Source organism: Onthophagus taurus, chromosome 5, assembly GCF_036711975.1.
Source record: "Onthophagus taurus isolate NC chromosome 5, IU_Otau_3.0, whole genome shotgun sequence".
Classification (NCBI taxonomy): domain Eukaryota; kingdom Metazoa; phylum Arthropoda; class Insecta; order Coleoptera; family Scarabaeidae; genus Onthophagus; species Onthophagus taurus.
The window spans coordinates 881,356-895,537 of record NC_091970.1 but is presented as its reverse complement, the minus strand read 5'-3'; the positions used below and the strand labels follow the sequence as shown (position 1 = coordinate 895,537).

Sequence of the window (14,182 nt, the reverse complement as noted above, 5' to 3'; positions counted from 1 at the left end):
TGTAAATTGTTGTTTTGGTTAATAAGGTGCTAATTTTAGTGCGAATTAAAAGAAAATTGGTGTTTAAGGTGCTAATTTATAGGTAAGAAGTTTTTTTTTGATTATTTGAACTTTTAAAATCCTAAATTTTAGATATAAATCTAAAATGATTTTGGAAATAATGATTTAAAGAGAGGTTTTATTGTTTTTTGGAACCAAATAATATAAACATTTTGGCGATGATGAAAGATTGATATAATTTATTTCTAATTATTTTTATTGTTTAAATTATTCAAAACGTTAAGTAATTTTTAGCGCCATCTAGCGGCGAATACATGTAACTAATAGAGAAATTTACAGTAACCTGCAATTGATTTTACTTTGATTTTATTAACACTAATTATTTTTGTAATAAAATCGTGAGAAGTACATGTCAAATCATGAGATGATCTCACGATAAATCAAGTTGATCTTCAAATTTGTACCGTGCCAACAAAAAATAATCGAACAGATTTTTTTTTGGCTTATTTGTAATCTTTATTGATTAATTTCACAAAATCATTCAACAATTTCTTTATTTAAATCAATTTTATTCCTTTGAGTCCACCTGATAAACTCCTTCCTGCTCGAATCCATCAAATTATGCAATTTCTCCCCAGACATAGTTTTAATTTCATACTTCAAAACCTCCTTAGCCTTCGCTAGACTTTCATCGGCTTCTTTTAGCAGTTCCAAAAGCTCCTTTTTATTCCCAATATCCCACTTACGCTTAACATAAATCACATCCGCCAGATGCAATTCGTGCAATAAAACTCCCGTGTACAGACACAACCTGGAATTCCCCGGATCAATCTTCGAGGTGATATCTAGCATATCCCGGCACATTTTCGCCTTACGTTTTAATTGATCGTCACTGATTTGGTTGGGAAGATATCCTTGTTGGTAACCGAAAAGTTGTACTAAGGAGTGTTTTACAGAGAAGCAGTGATAATGATTCGGGTGTAAGAATGTTAATAATTTGCTTAAAAGGTTATCTAATTCTCTAACGGTGGGGTTTGAAAGTTGGACTTGATCCACGTCGTCTCCAATTTGATTTATTAAGTAACTAGCTTGTATGTTACCAATTTTTATTTCGCATTTATCGCAAGCCCATTCGGTTTTGTCATCTAAGGGGTTTAAAGGAAGTTGATTCCCCCCGCAAGGTTTCGTTTCACTTCCAAGGCATCTCAAAGCACTCAAATAAGTCCCCATTTCCGTTGGGTCTTTACATCTTTCGCAAGCGCAGGAGAAATATTTCGTTTCTTTTAAATGTTCGCGACGAGCTTGGGTGCCCCATAATGAATGGGTGTACATCGTGGTGATTCTCTCACCTTTTTTGATGGGTAAGGCGGCTCTCATCGTTATTCGGTAATTTGCAAATTCATCTTCGAAGGAATGAATCGTGTTGGGGATGCAATTGTGTTCCATTGAGCAAGCGATGGGGTATAAACCCATCACTTCAGCTCCTTGATTTACTTCTAATCCGTTTACGTCGATTATTCCGCAAATTTTGTGGAGGGTTTCGCGAGACATGTCGGGGAAAATTGGTTCTTTTGAGTCTTGTTCGAGGCGTTTTAATGGTTTTAAGAAGTTTTCTTCTAAATAGTTTATAACGCGATCATCGTATTCCCTAGAATTAATTAATTTATTTTACTCCCTTTGTCACAAATTATGGTATACAAAATTTTGAAACTGCTTTATTGTATTTGTAAAATTAGTACTTCAATTTAACTTAATTTAAACATGTAACACTTTTAAAAAGAAACTCTTCTTTCTATTAGATTTAGAAGAAAAATAATATCAGATTTTTATAAGAAATTTAATGGCGAAAAACGCCTATCGATATCTCTTACGGTTTTAGAGATACAAGATATTAAAATTATATTCTGAATAAAAAAAAATTATTTAAAAAAACTAACGATTTAAGGACAACAAAAAACGTAACCTTAAAGATCATTAAAAATCCGTTAATTTAATACCAAACTCGACATATTTCCGTTAAAAATTAAAAAAGTTAGGTTAAGAACTGTCAACTGTCAAATTTTTTTTATTTAATCGATATATCAGCAACAAATAAAGGGAAATACATCGAGTTTGGACTCATTTTAAAGCATTTTTAGTTTTCTTTCATTTCCCAACATCTATTTTGAATAAAAAAATTATTTAAAAAAACACGTTTTGAAGACAACACAAAACGTAATCTTAAAGATCATTAAAAATCCGTTAATTTAATACCAAACTCGACATATTTCCGTTAAAAATTAAAAAAGTTAGGTTAAGAACTGTCAACTGTCAAATTTTTTTTATTTAATCGATATATTATCAACAAATAAAGGGAAATACATCGAGTTTGGACTCATTTTAAAGCATTTTTAGTTTTCTTTCATTTCCCAACATCTATTTTGAATAAAAAAATTATTTAAAAAAAACTAACGATTTAAGGACGACAAAAAACGTAATCTTAAAGGTCAATAAAAATCCGTTAATATAATACCAAACTCGACATATTTCCGTTAAAAATTAAAAAAGTTAGGTTAAGAACTGTCAACTGTCAAATTTTCTTTATTTAATCGATATATCAGCAACAAATAAAGGGAAATACATCGAGTTTGGACTCATTTTAAAGCATTTTTAGTTTTCTTTCATTTCCCAACATCTATTTTAAATAAAAAAATTATTTAAAAAAACACGATTTGAAGACAACACAAAACGTAATCTTGAAGATCATTAAAAATCTGTTAATTTAATACCAAACTCGACATATTTCCGTTAAAAATTAAAAAAGTTAGGTTAAGAACTGTCAACTGTCAAATTTTTTTTATTTAATCGATATATCAGCAACAAATAAAGGGAAATACATCGAGTTTGGATTCATTTTAAAGCATTTTTAGTTTTCTTTCATTTCCCAACATCTATTTTGAATAAGAAAAATTATTTAAAAAAACACGATTTAAAGACAACAAAAAACGTAATCTTAAAGATCATTAAAAATCTGTTAATTTAATACCAAACTCGACATATTTCCGTTAAAAATTAAAAAAGTTAGGTTAAGAACTGTCAACTGTCAAATTTTTTTTATTTAATCGATATATTATCAACAAATAAAGGGAAATACATCGAGTTTGGACTCATTTTAAAGCATTTTTAGTTTTCTTTCATTTCCCAACATCTATTTTGAATAAAAAAATTATTTAAAAAAAACTAACGATTTAAGGACGACAAAAAACGTAATCTTAAAGGTCAATAAAAATCCGTTAATATAATACCAAACTCGACATATTTCCGTTAAAAATTAAAAAAGTTAGGTTAAGAACTGTCAACTGTCAAATTTTTTTTATTTAATCGATATATCAGCAACAAATAAAGGGAAATACATCGAGTTTGGACTCATTTTAAAGCATTTTTAGTTTTCTTTCATTTCCCAACATCTATTTTGAATAAAAAAATTATTTAAAAAAACACGATTTGAAGACAACACAAAACGTAATCTTAAAGATCATTAAAAATCCGTTAATTTAATACCAAACTCGACATATTTCCGTTAAAAATTAAAAAAGTTAGGTTAAGAACTGTCAACTGTCAAATTTTTTTTATTTAATCGATATATCAACAACAAATAAAGAGAAATACATCGAGTTTGGACTCATTTTAAAGCATTTTTAGTTTTCTTTCATTTCCCAGCATCTATTTTGAATAAAAAAAAATATTTAAAAAAACTATCGATTTAAGGACATAGCAAAAAACGTAATCTTAAAGATCATTAAAGATCCGTTAATTTAATACCAAACTCGACATATTTCCGTTAAAAATTAAAAAAGTTAGGTTAAGAACTGTCAACTGTCAAATTTTTTTTATTTAATTGATATATCAGCAACAAATAAAAGGAAATATATCGAGTTTGGACTCATTTTAAAGCATTTTTAGTTTTCTTTCATTTCCCAACATCTATTTTGAATAAGAAAAATTATTTAAAAAAACACGATTTAAAGACAACAAAAAACGTAATCTTAAAGATCATTAAAAATGTGTTAATTTAATACCAAACTCGACATATTTCCGTTAAAAATTAAAAAAGTTAGGTTAAGAACTGTCAACTGTCAAATTTTTTTTATTTAATCGATATATCAGCAACAAATAAAGGGAAATACATCGAGTTTGGACTCATTTTAAAGCATTTTTAGTTTTCTTTCATTTCCCAACATCTATTTTAAATAAAAAAATTATTTAAAAAAACACGATTTGAAGACAACAAAAAACGTAATCTTAAAAATCATTAAAAATCCGTTAATTTAATACCAAACTCGACATATTTCCGTTAAAAATTAAAAAAGTTAGGTTAAGAACTGTCAACTGTCAAATTTTTTTTATTTAATCGATATATTATCAACAAATAAAGGGAAATACATCGAGTTTGGACTCATTTTAAAGCATTTTTAGTTTTCTTTCATTTCCCAACATCTATTTTGAATTAAAAAATTATTTAAAAAAAACTAACGATTTAAGGACATAACAAAAAACGTAATCTTAAAGATCATTAAAGATCCGTTAATTTAATACCAAACTCGACATATTTCCGTTAAAAATTAAAAAAGTTAGGTTAAGAACTGTCAACTGTCAAATTTTTTTTATTTAATCGATATATCAGCAACAAATAAAGGGAAATACATCGAGTTTGGACTCATTTTAAAGCATTTTTAGTTTTCTTTCATTTCCCAACATCTATTTTGAATAAGAAAAATTATTTAAAAAAACACGATTTAAAGACAACAAAAAACGTAATCTTAAAGATCATTAAAAATCCGTTAATTTAATACCAAACTCGACATATTTCCGTTCAAAATTAAAAAAGTTAGGTTAAGAACTGTCAACTGTCAAATTTTTTTTGTTTAATTGATGTATCAGCAACAAATAAAGGGAAATACATCGAGTTTGGACTCATTTTAAAGCATTTTTAGTTTTCTTTCATTTCCCAACATCTGTTTTGAATAAAAAAATTATTTTAAAAAACTAACGATTTAAGGACAACAAAAACGTAATCTTAAAGATCATTAAAAATCCGTTAATTTAATACCAAACTCGACATATTTCCGTTAAAAATTAAAAAAGTTAGGTTAAGAACTGTCAACTGTCAAATTTTTTTTATTTAATTCATATATCAGCAACAAATAAAAGGAAATATATCGAGTTTGGACTCATTTTAAAGCATTTTTAGTTTTCTTTCATTTCCCAACATCTATTTTGAATTAAAAAATTATTTAAAAAAAACTAACGATTTAAGGACAACAAAAAACGTAATCTTAAAGATCATTAAAAATTCGTTAATTTAATACCAAACTCGACATATCTCCGTTAAAAATTAAAAAAGTTAGGTTAAGAACTGTCAACTGTCAAATTTTTTTTGTTTAATTGATATATTAGCAACAAATAAAGGGAAATAAATCGAGTTTGGACTCATTTTAAAGCATTTTTAGTTTTCTTTCATTTCCCAACATCTATTTTGAATAAAAAAAAATATTTAAAAAAACACAATTTAAAGACAACAAAAAACGTAATCTTAAAGATAATTAAATATCCGTTAATTTAATACCAAACTCGACATATTTCCGTTAAAAATTAAAAAAGTTAGGTTAAGAACTGTCAACTGTCAAATTTTTTTTATTTAATCGATATATCATCAACAAATAAAGGGAAATACATCGAGTTTGGATTCATTTTAAAGCATTTTTAGTTTTCTTTCATTTCCCAGCATCTATTTTGAATAAAAAAATTATTTAAAAAAACTATCGATTTAAGGACAACAAAAAACGTAATCTTAAAGATCATTAAAAATTCGTTAATTTAATACCAAACTCGACATATCTCCGTTAAAAATTAAAAAAGTTAGGTTAAGAACTGTCAACTGTCAAATTTTTTTTGTTTAATTGATATATTAGCAACAAATAAAGGGAAATAAATCGAGTTTGGACTCATTTTAAAGCATTTTTAGTTTTCTTTCATTTCCCAACATCTATTTTGAATAAAAAAAAATATTTAAAAAAACACAATTTAAAGACAACAAAAAACGTAATCTTAAAGATAATTAAATATCCGTTAATTTAATACCAAACTCGACATATTTCCGTTAAAAATTAAAAAAGTTAGGTTAAGAACTGTCAACTGTCAAATTTTTTTTATTTAATCGATATATCAGTAACAAATAAAGGGAAATACATCTAGTTTAGATTCATTTTAAAGCATTTTTAGTTTTCTTTCATTTCCCAACATCTATTTGGAATAAAAAAATTATTTAAAAAAACTAACGATTTAAGGACAACAAAAAACGTAATCTTAAAGATCAATAAAAATCCGTTAATTTAATACCAAACTCGACATATTTCCGTTAAAAATTAAAAAAGTTAGGTTAGAACTGTCAACTGTCAAATTTTCTTTATTTAATCGATATATCATCAACAAATAAAGGGAAATACATCGAGTTTGGACTCATTTTAAAGCATTTTTAGTTTTCTTTCATTTCCCAACATCTATTTTGAATTAAAAAATTATTTAAAAAAAACTAACGATTTAAAGACAACAAAAAACGTAATCTTAAAGATTTTAGAGAAATGTATAAAATAATTTGGAACAAAGGGAGTATAAAATGTTTTTAAATTAATAACGTACAGCGTGTTAGTTAATTATCGTACCCGACGTCATCATTATTTATCAGTATTCGTATTGCAATACGTTATTTGCGTACGATAATTAATTAACACAGTGTATTACTTACTTATAAATTTCTGTCCCAACACCTCGCTTCTCCATATGACTCTCCATAGAAAGAAATTGCATCCACTTCTTAATCCCTTTCCTTTGCACCATTAAACACCTCAAAGCGAACAACGCGTCTTGCCGATAATATTCGTGTAACCCATCGAGAGCTTTATGGGTTCTTAGGCGTAAGATGAAACATTCATGGCCGTGTTTATTGGGGTCTTTTAATCCAACACAATCGTTGTGGCAAACGGGCCAATCGCAACCTTCGCATCTCGGTGACTTTTCTGCCATGATTAATCTGCAACAACCAACGCAAGGAACGGGGCCTTCCTCGACGAGGTGGGGTCTTGGTCCAAAAGCAATCGGGGCTTCCATCAGGATTACATCCCCTGGGTTTAAATCGCGTTTTGCGATTAAACATCGCCCCATATTTGGATCTGTAACATACTTTACAAAAAAAAATTCTTTAATAACTTTGAAATAGCCCAAAAAAATCAGGATTGAAGCAAAATTACCTCGCAACCTCGACAATTATCTTTATGCACCTTCCAATCTTGTACTTGACATTCTTTCGAACAATAATAAATCGATTTGCAAGCTGAACATTTCGTTTCCGCGTTTTTCCCGCATTTCGAGCACACACTCATCTTACTGTTTAGAGTTAGTTTTTTTAAAAGAAATCTTAAATGCGATTCTCGGAGTTTTAGGATTTTATAAATAGGTTTAGAGTAGGGGGAAATCGTGTATATAGATTGCGAACATATTTACCTCATAAGCTTGGATCGGGGCCAAAAATCGCTTTGAAAGTTCCCAAAAAGAGGTCGAAACTTATTTTTGACTTACCACGAAAGCGCAGTCGAATTTGTGCCGTTTCCAGTCGATTTTCTGGTGCTGTTCGCCGCAGTAAAATATCTCTTTGCATTGGCTACATTTTCTTGAACTTTCTTTGCCGCAAACGTAACATTTTTGTTGTGTTGAATCCATTTCGTTTCGATTTAGACTGTTTGGAGAGAGTGATGGATCTGGTTAATGTACTTTAATTTTTGTTTGGCTAATTAATTGGGACTTGTTTAAAATTTATTAAATATGATGTAAGTTTTTTGTAAAAAGAGTTATTGGTTCCTCACCAAATTAATTTATTATTAATAATTCTGCCTTTATGTATCTTTTGCCAAATAACGCTGCTCTAAAATTTGATCTTAGAGTGTGCATTTTCTGTGTTCTGTCAAAAGCAACACCATAGTGTTAAATCTAAAATATGCCAAAAACATATGGGAATGTCAAGCTGATTTCTGATCGGGTAGGTCAACCAAAAACAGCTCTATGAAAAGTTTTATGAATTTCACACTGATATTATACAGCACATACCATGTGAAGATAGAAGGGAAACTCTCAAACAAATTCAAAGTGTCTTTGAAACTAAAACAAGGACTCGCACTTTGAACGCAGCTTTGTTGCACAAGTCTGTTCAAATGGGCTGATATGCCGATAATCTTAAAATCCTTGGCGGATCAATGTAGGCATTAAGAAATCCTTTGGAAGCGAGGTTGGGGGGAACTAATGATCAATGAAGGCAAAACCAAACTCTTCATCTGAGTGGAGGATACGACACTTTCTGACACATCCAGGAGACCAAGACAACATGATCAGGACTGTTCAAAAAATTCTCGGGATGAGATACTGGAAGAGTGACCAAAAACCGAGACATATATAGGCAAAGCATCGAGGACGTCAACGCTCGATTTGGGCTGTAGCGATATTGAAGAAAAAGTTACTTGGCTTGAATGCGACAAATCTAATATCATGACGACTTTCACAGTAATATCCACATGCTATTCATAGACTTCAATCATGCATAATAAATAATGAAATGCACACACATGCCTACTTTTCGATATATCACTCGAATACACACGTTATGAGAAGAACCTGAGTCGATAAATGCAACCTTGATGTACAGGGTGGGTAAATTTGGGTGTTATAGGCTATCTCAGAAACTATAAGATATACGGAAAAAGTAGGAGCCATGCGTTGTATAAGCGTTTTATTGTTTTTTTATATTTACAATTTCCCCTTTCCACACCTTCGCCTCTTCGCCCACATCACCTCTCTCGCCCCCCTCTCCCAAAATCTGCTTCCTTTCCATTGCCTCCTCCCTTACTTCACTACATCCTCTCAGCATGTGTTCCAGCGTCCCCCAATTCTCTCCACACAGCCTACACTACCTCTTCACTCGTCCGCCCAGTACTTATTCCCCCTCTCCTCATTGCCACAGCGGAATCTGGCCACCAATCTCTTCCCTGTCTCTTTGCCAATAGATCAGCCTTCTCTCCTTAATTTCCCTCCAGCACTCTCCCAGGATCCAGCATGCGCTGTTGCTTCTACCATTTCCTCATACTTCACTGCTCTTCTCCTTTACTGCATCCACCTTAACCTCCTCTCTCACTACATACCCTGGAGTCTCCCTTGCCAACCCTAGTACCCATCTCCAATACCGTGTTTGTATATCCTCTAGCAAACCATGTTCTCTCCATGCCCATACTTCTGCGCCGTACATGATTGTGCTCCTTACCAAGCCGTCCCTCCCAAAAGGTCTTTCCCCCCATCCCCAAACCTCTCCCATCACCCTGTTCGCTCTTTTTGCCATCGCCCTCACGTGCGCCCCGACCTTATTACTTTCCGCGAACCCAAATCCCAGGTACGTGTACTCTTTCCCTTGCTCTATCTCTCTTCTCTGCCACCTCCATTCCTCCTGCTTTCTTCTGCTCCCTTTGCAGAACTTCATTATCTTTGTTTTCTCGACGTTTACCTCCAACCCCTTCGCCTTAAAATATCTTTCCAGGGACCTCATCATCTCCACCCCCTCTCTAGCCACGACCACCAAATAGTCCGCATTCGCCAAGTTCCTCCTATCACCACCCCACCCATTTACCCCTTCACAAGTCTCTTTTCCAAGTCCGCCGTATATATTGCAAATAGTATGGGACTAAGCGGATACGCCTGTCTCAATCCCTTTGTCGTCCAGAATACCTCACTTAACTCTTCCCCCACTTTAACCTTGACCATCGTCTCCCTGTACATCTCCTTCATCCTCCCTATCAGTTGTTCTGTGTTACCTCTCCTCCTCATTTCTTCCTACAACTTCTCTCTATCCACGTTATCGAATGCAGCCTTCAGGTCAATAGACAATCCATACAGCTTTCCTCCCTTCTTGTTCAACTCCGGGAATCTACCTGGTGTTTCAGAATGTATATATTGTCAATTCCTGTTCTTCCCTTCCTGAATCCCGCCTATCCATCCGGCATCAATTCCCCCCTCTCTACTTCCTCTTCGAATCTCCCCAGCAGTATCTTTGCATAAATTTTGAAAGTTGTATTCAACAGGGTGATCCCTCTATAATTGCTCACCTCCCCTTTACTCCCCTTTTTATACAGTGGGCATTATCCCCATCCTCTAACTGTCCAGAAACCTCTCCCCTATCCATACGTCGTTTATTACCTTCCATAGCTTCTTCTTCACTGTCTCCGTCTGCCTCTGTTTCTTCCAGTATTATCTATTCTTGCAAATTTTATTATTAACAATATTGCTCTCTTGCACTTTTGCTCTTAGATACATCAATATCCAGGTAGATACGAAAATATGAAAATTTGATGAATTTATAGCTTATTCAAGTTATTAAAGGTAACCCTTAGGAATTGCAGTATGTTACAAAAAAACTTTTTGCACAAAAGTTGTAGCAAATTTTATTGTTAACAATATTGCTCTCTTACACTTTAGCTCTTAAATGCATCAATATCGAGATAGATACGAAAATATGAAAATTTTATGAATTTGTTGCTCTTTCAAGTTATTAAAGGTAACACTCGCGAATCGGAGCATGTTATAAAAAAACTTTTAGAACAAAAGTTGTAGCAAATTTTATTGTTAACATTATTGCTCTCTTGCAGTTTTGTTCTTAGATACGTCAATATCGAGATACATACGAAAATATGAAAATTTTATGAATTTGTTGCTCTTTCAAGTTATTAAAGGTAACATTTGGAAATTGGAGCTTGCTATAAGAAATCTTTTAGAACAAGAGTTGTAGCAAATTTTATTGTTAACAATATTGCTCTCTTGCACTTTTGCTCTTAGATACGTCAATATCGAGATAGATGCGAAAATATGAAAATTTGATGAATTTGTTGCTTTTTCAAGTGATTAAAGGTAACACTTGGGAATCGGAGCTTATTATAAGAAAACTTTTATAACAAAAATTGTTGCAAATTTTATTGTTAATAATATTGCTCTCTCGCACTTTTGCTCTTAGATACGTCAATATCGAGATAGATACGAAAATATGAAAATTTTATGAATTTGTAGCATTTTCAAGTTATTAAAGGTAACACTTGGGAATCGGAGCATGCTACAAGAAAACTTTTATAACAAAAATTGTAGCAAATTTTATTGTTAACAATATTGCTCTCTTGCATTTTTGCTATTAGATGCGTCAATATCGTAATAGATACGAAAATATGATGAATCTGTAGCTTTTTTAAGTTATTAAAGCTAATACTCGGGAATCGCAGCGTGTTACAAAAAAACTTTTACAATAAAAGTGCTAGCAAATTTTATAATTATAGTTGAACCGTTTTCAAAATAGGCAGGGGGTTTACTTATGACGCGTGCTGTATATACCAACGATCTGGCAACGTTGCTCGAGCAACATTGCCATATCGTTGGTATATACTTTTATGCAATATAAGTGTAGGGATGTGTTTCATAATACTTTATTAAAATTTTGAAGATTGGATGAGTCGTATATCGGTACATCTACCGATAAATCGGTAGGGTTGGCAACACTGGTTGTGAAGTATAGAAAATAGTTGTGAAGTTAGTCGTGTTACTACATATTCTATTAATCGATAATAAATATTTTTTTATAATGAAAAATGATATCAGGATGGTATTTAATTAATTAATTTATATCAAAATATGTGCTAAAATTAACTAGAAGATAGAAACCTAAGGCGCCATCTAGTGACGAGTAGATTTCTAATACGTTTAGCATCATATTAAGTAACAAAAATTATTATAAAATATATTTAGAACTCAAATTACTTACATGGAATATCTAATAATCAGCACATCAACATAAATTTAATACCAAAACTTCATTTAGACAATTAAATACGTCAAATTGTTTGATTTTGATGGCAGACACTCTCCCGTACCTTTCCAGAGCGACAATGGACGAGATTATTCAGGACTTATTTTATTTTTAGAACAAACCAGGAACAATAGAAACTCAACACGCATGCGAAAATAAATCTTTTTAAAATAATATTAAAAAAAAGCCAGTTGACATAAACGATTTTTATTTCTAAACTCTACATTTCCATCAATATTAATAATAATTTAATCATTTTTTATTCTCAAAGTTATTATAATTATCCATAAAAGGATTTTCTTTGCCGAAATCTTCAAATTCAGTGTTCGAGAAGCAACAGCAACAAACTTGGCAAGTAAAATCATTCAAAATCTTTGTAATCCGCGATAAATAATCGACGGTTTCGTTCAAAAAAGTATACAAAAAAGGGTTCATAGCGCAATTAAGAAGTGCCAATCCGTTAAAAAGATACGTTAAAATCCAATGATGATGTTCCATGTATGTATTAATTAACTTTAAGATATTAAAAGTCCAATATGGGACTCTGCATAACAAAAAGGCCATCATTAAAACGATAATAATCTTAAAAGTGCGTATTTTTCTTTTAACGCTGTTCGGTTTTTGTTTAGGCATGATAATCGGGGGTGATTTTGGCATAATTTTAATCGTTGAAATAGAATCGTCGGTTTTTATTTGCGAGGTAACCGTTTCTAAAGAATTTTCTTGGTTTTTCTCGAATCTAACACTCAAAGGTTTTCGATGTTTCCACACCAATTTTGCTATGTTGTAATATAACCAAGTGAAGATTACGAACAGTGGTAAAAAAATTGTCGCTGCTATGCAGATGTAATAAATTTTTAGTTGATCTTTTTCCATTGATAAGCACATAAACATTCGCTCAATCGGTGGTTGACGCCCATCCGAGAAATAAACGTTAACTTCTTTATGTTCGAACCAAATTGTTATTGGATAAGACATAACCCCGCAAATAATCCACATCGTTGATATCATAAAAATGCAATGAGGGAAACTCGGGTTCCATCTTTGTTTTGTTACATGAACAACATTTCTATATCTATCCAAAGCAATCGCCACTAAAGCTCCAGAACTTGCGATGACCCCGAAAAGTTGCAAAAAAGGAATTGCCCCACACAAAAATACCCCCATAGTCTAAAAAAGAATTTGTTACATATTTATTAATTAAAATTAATTTATTAATTTTAACCCAATTAACAAGATCGTGAGAAAACGTTTCTAAATGATTAACTGTATAAGCCGTTGCCATAATTAAATCCGACGAAGCCAAAGAGATGATTAAAGTTTTTTGTACAAAACGATGCTTCCTGTTTAAAGTGACATAAATCGCGGCGATGTTTCCCGATAAAGCTATGATGTAAATTAAAAAAAACACGGAGAAGAAAATCGAACGTTCCAAAAATGATAAATATTTTAAGCTGTCTTCTCTATTAGCTGGGAGAATATTTCCATTCTTAAACACAATTAATAATAAAAATAAATTACAATTAATTAATTAATTAAATTACCGGTTTGAATGTTATATTTCCTTCATTATCAAAAAACACCCCAAATTCAAGCATTTTAATGTTGAGCTTTAATCAACTAATTCAACTAAAAGCTTGATGTTAAATGTTAAAGTTATCTCTCCCTTTTTTATAACAACTCCAACAGATGGTTGGATTTGATTAAAAAATAATTATCATCCTATCAATGTCTGGATATGAGTGTTTTCTGCGTAATGTTATCGCTTAATTTATTATTTATTCCTGATTAACTAATTTTAATGCAAATTAAAATCAATGTTGATATAGGCAACTAAAAATACAATTAGGCAACTTTGGTTGCAACGAATTTAATTTTAATTATAAACTTTAAATATTGTAAGAAGAAAATTAAGTTAATACCATTTAAAAGATATTTTTTAATGTTTAAAATTTGATTTTGTCTAGGTAAATAATGCAAAAGGAGATCAATTATTTGGATTAATTGTGAGGTTATCTAGAAGAGGCTGAAAATATAATAATAGAGGAAAAGTGATGAGAAAGGTGGTGAAGAGGAGCTTGTTCTGAAAACTTTAAAGCTATCAAAAATTGTCTTGGAGACGATTTGATGTAAGTTGTTATATTAAAAAAAGTAAGAAAAGACCCAAAATTAAAAATTTTTGTAATTTGGGTTGCATACACAATAGTTTTAAATTGTCAATACAAACAAAAAATTTGATTTAAACAATTTTTTTTAATATTA

At 31.1% G+C, this 14,182-nt stretch overlaps 3 protein-coding genes across 5 annotated transcripts in view; 1 reads left to right on the top strand and 2 right to left on the bottom strand.

Moving 5' to 3' along the window:
• Positions 1–224: 224 nt before the first annotated feature.
• LOC111413554 (SET and MYND domain containing, arthropod-specific, member 5) lies at positions 225–12,005 on the bottom strand. Of its 3 annotated transcripts, XM_023044566.2 has the most exons (4): positions 11,876–12,005; positions 7,615–7,771; positions 6,785–7,218; positions 225–1,648 (listed from the first exon to the last, which is right to left on the bottom strand). In XM_023044566.2, the coding sequence occupies exons 2-4, from the start codon at positions 7,753–7,755 to the stop codon at positions 538–540; spliced, it is 1,686 nt and encodes a 561-aa protein (XP_022900334.2). In that variant the 5' UTR covers positions 7,756–7,771; positions 11,876–12,005; the 3' UTR covers positions 225–537. The 3 variants fall into 3 exon arrangements, with proteins under 3 accessions (XP_022900334.2, XP_022900336.2, XP_022900335.2); XM_023044568.2 differs by lacking the exon at positions 7,615–7,771; XM_023044567.2 differs by lacking the exons at positions 7,615–7,771; positions 11,876–12,005 and adding an exon at positions 7,287–7,557.
• The window catches only part of LOC111413619 (uncharacterized), a 42,220-nt gene continuing 35,744 nt past the window's right edge, over positions 7,707–14,182 (top strand). The window contains exons 1-2 of the transcript XR_011640306.1: positions 7,707–7,862; positions 13,888–14,049. The gene's annotated coding sequence lies outside the window, so the exon portion shown is untranslated. The remainder of the gene's footprint in view (positions 7,863–13,887; positions 14,050–14,182) is intronic.
• LOC111413651 (QRFP-like peptide receptor) lies at positions 12,142–13,518 on the bottom strand. The gene is made up of 3 exons (XM_071195989.1): positions 13,465–13,518; positions 13,146–13,409; positions 12,142–13,090 (listed from the first exon to the last, which is right to left on the bottom strand). Exons 1-3 carry the CDS (start codon positions 13,516–13,518, stop codon positions 12,173–12,175), a joined length of 1,236 nt encoding a protein of 411 aa, XP_071052090.1. The 3' UTR covers positions 12,142–12,172.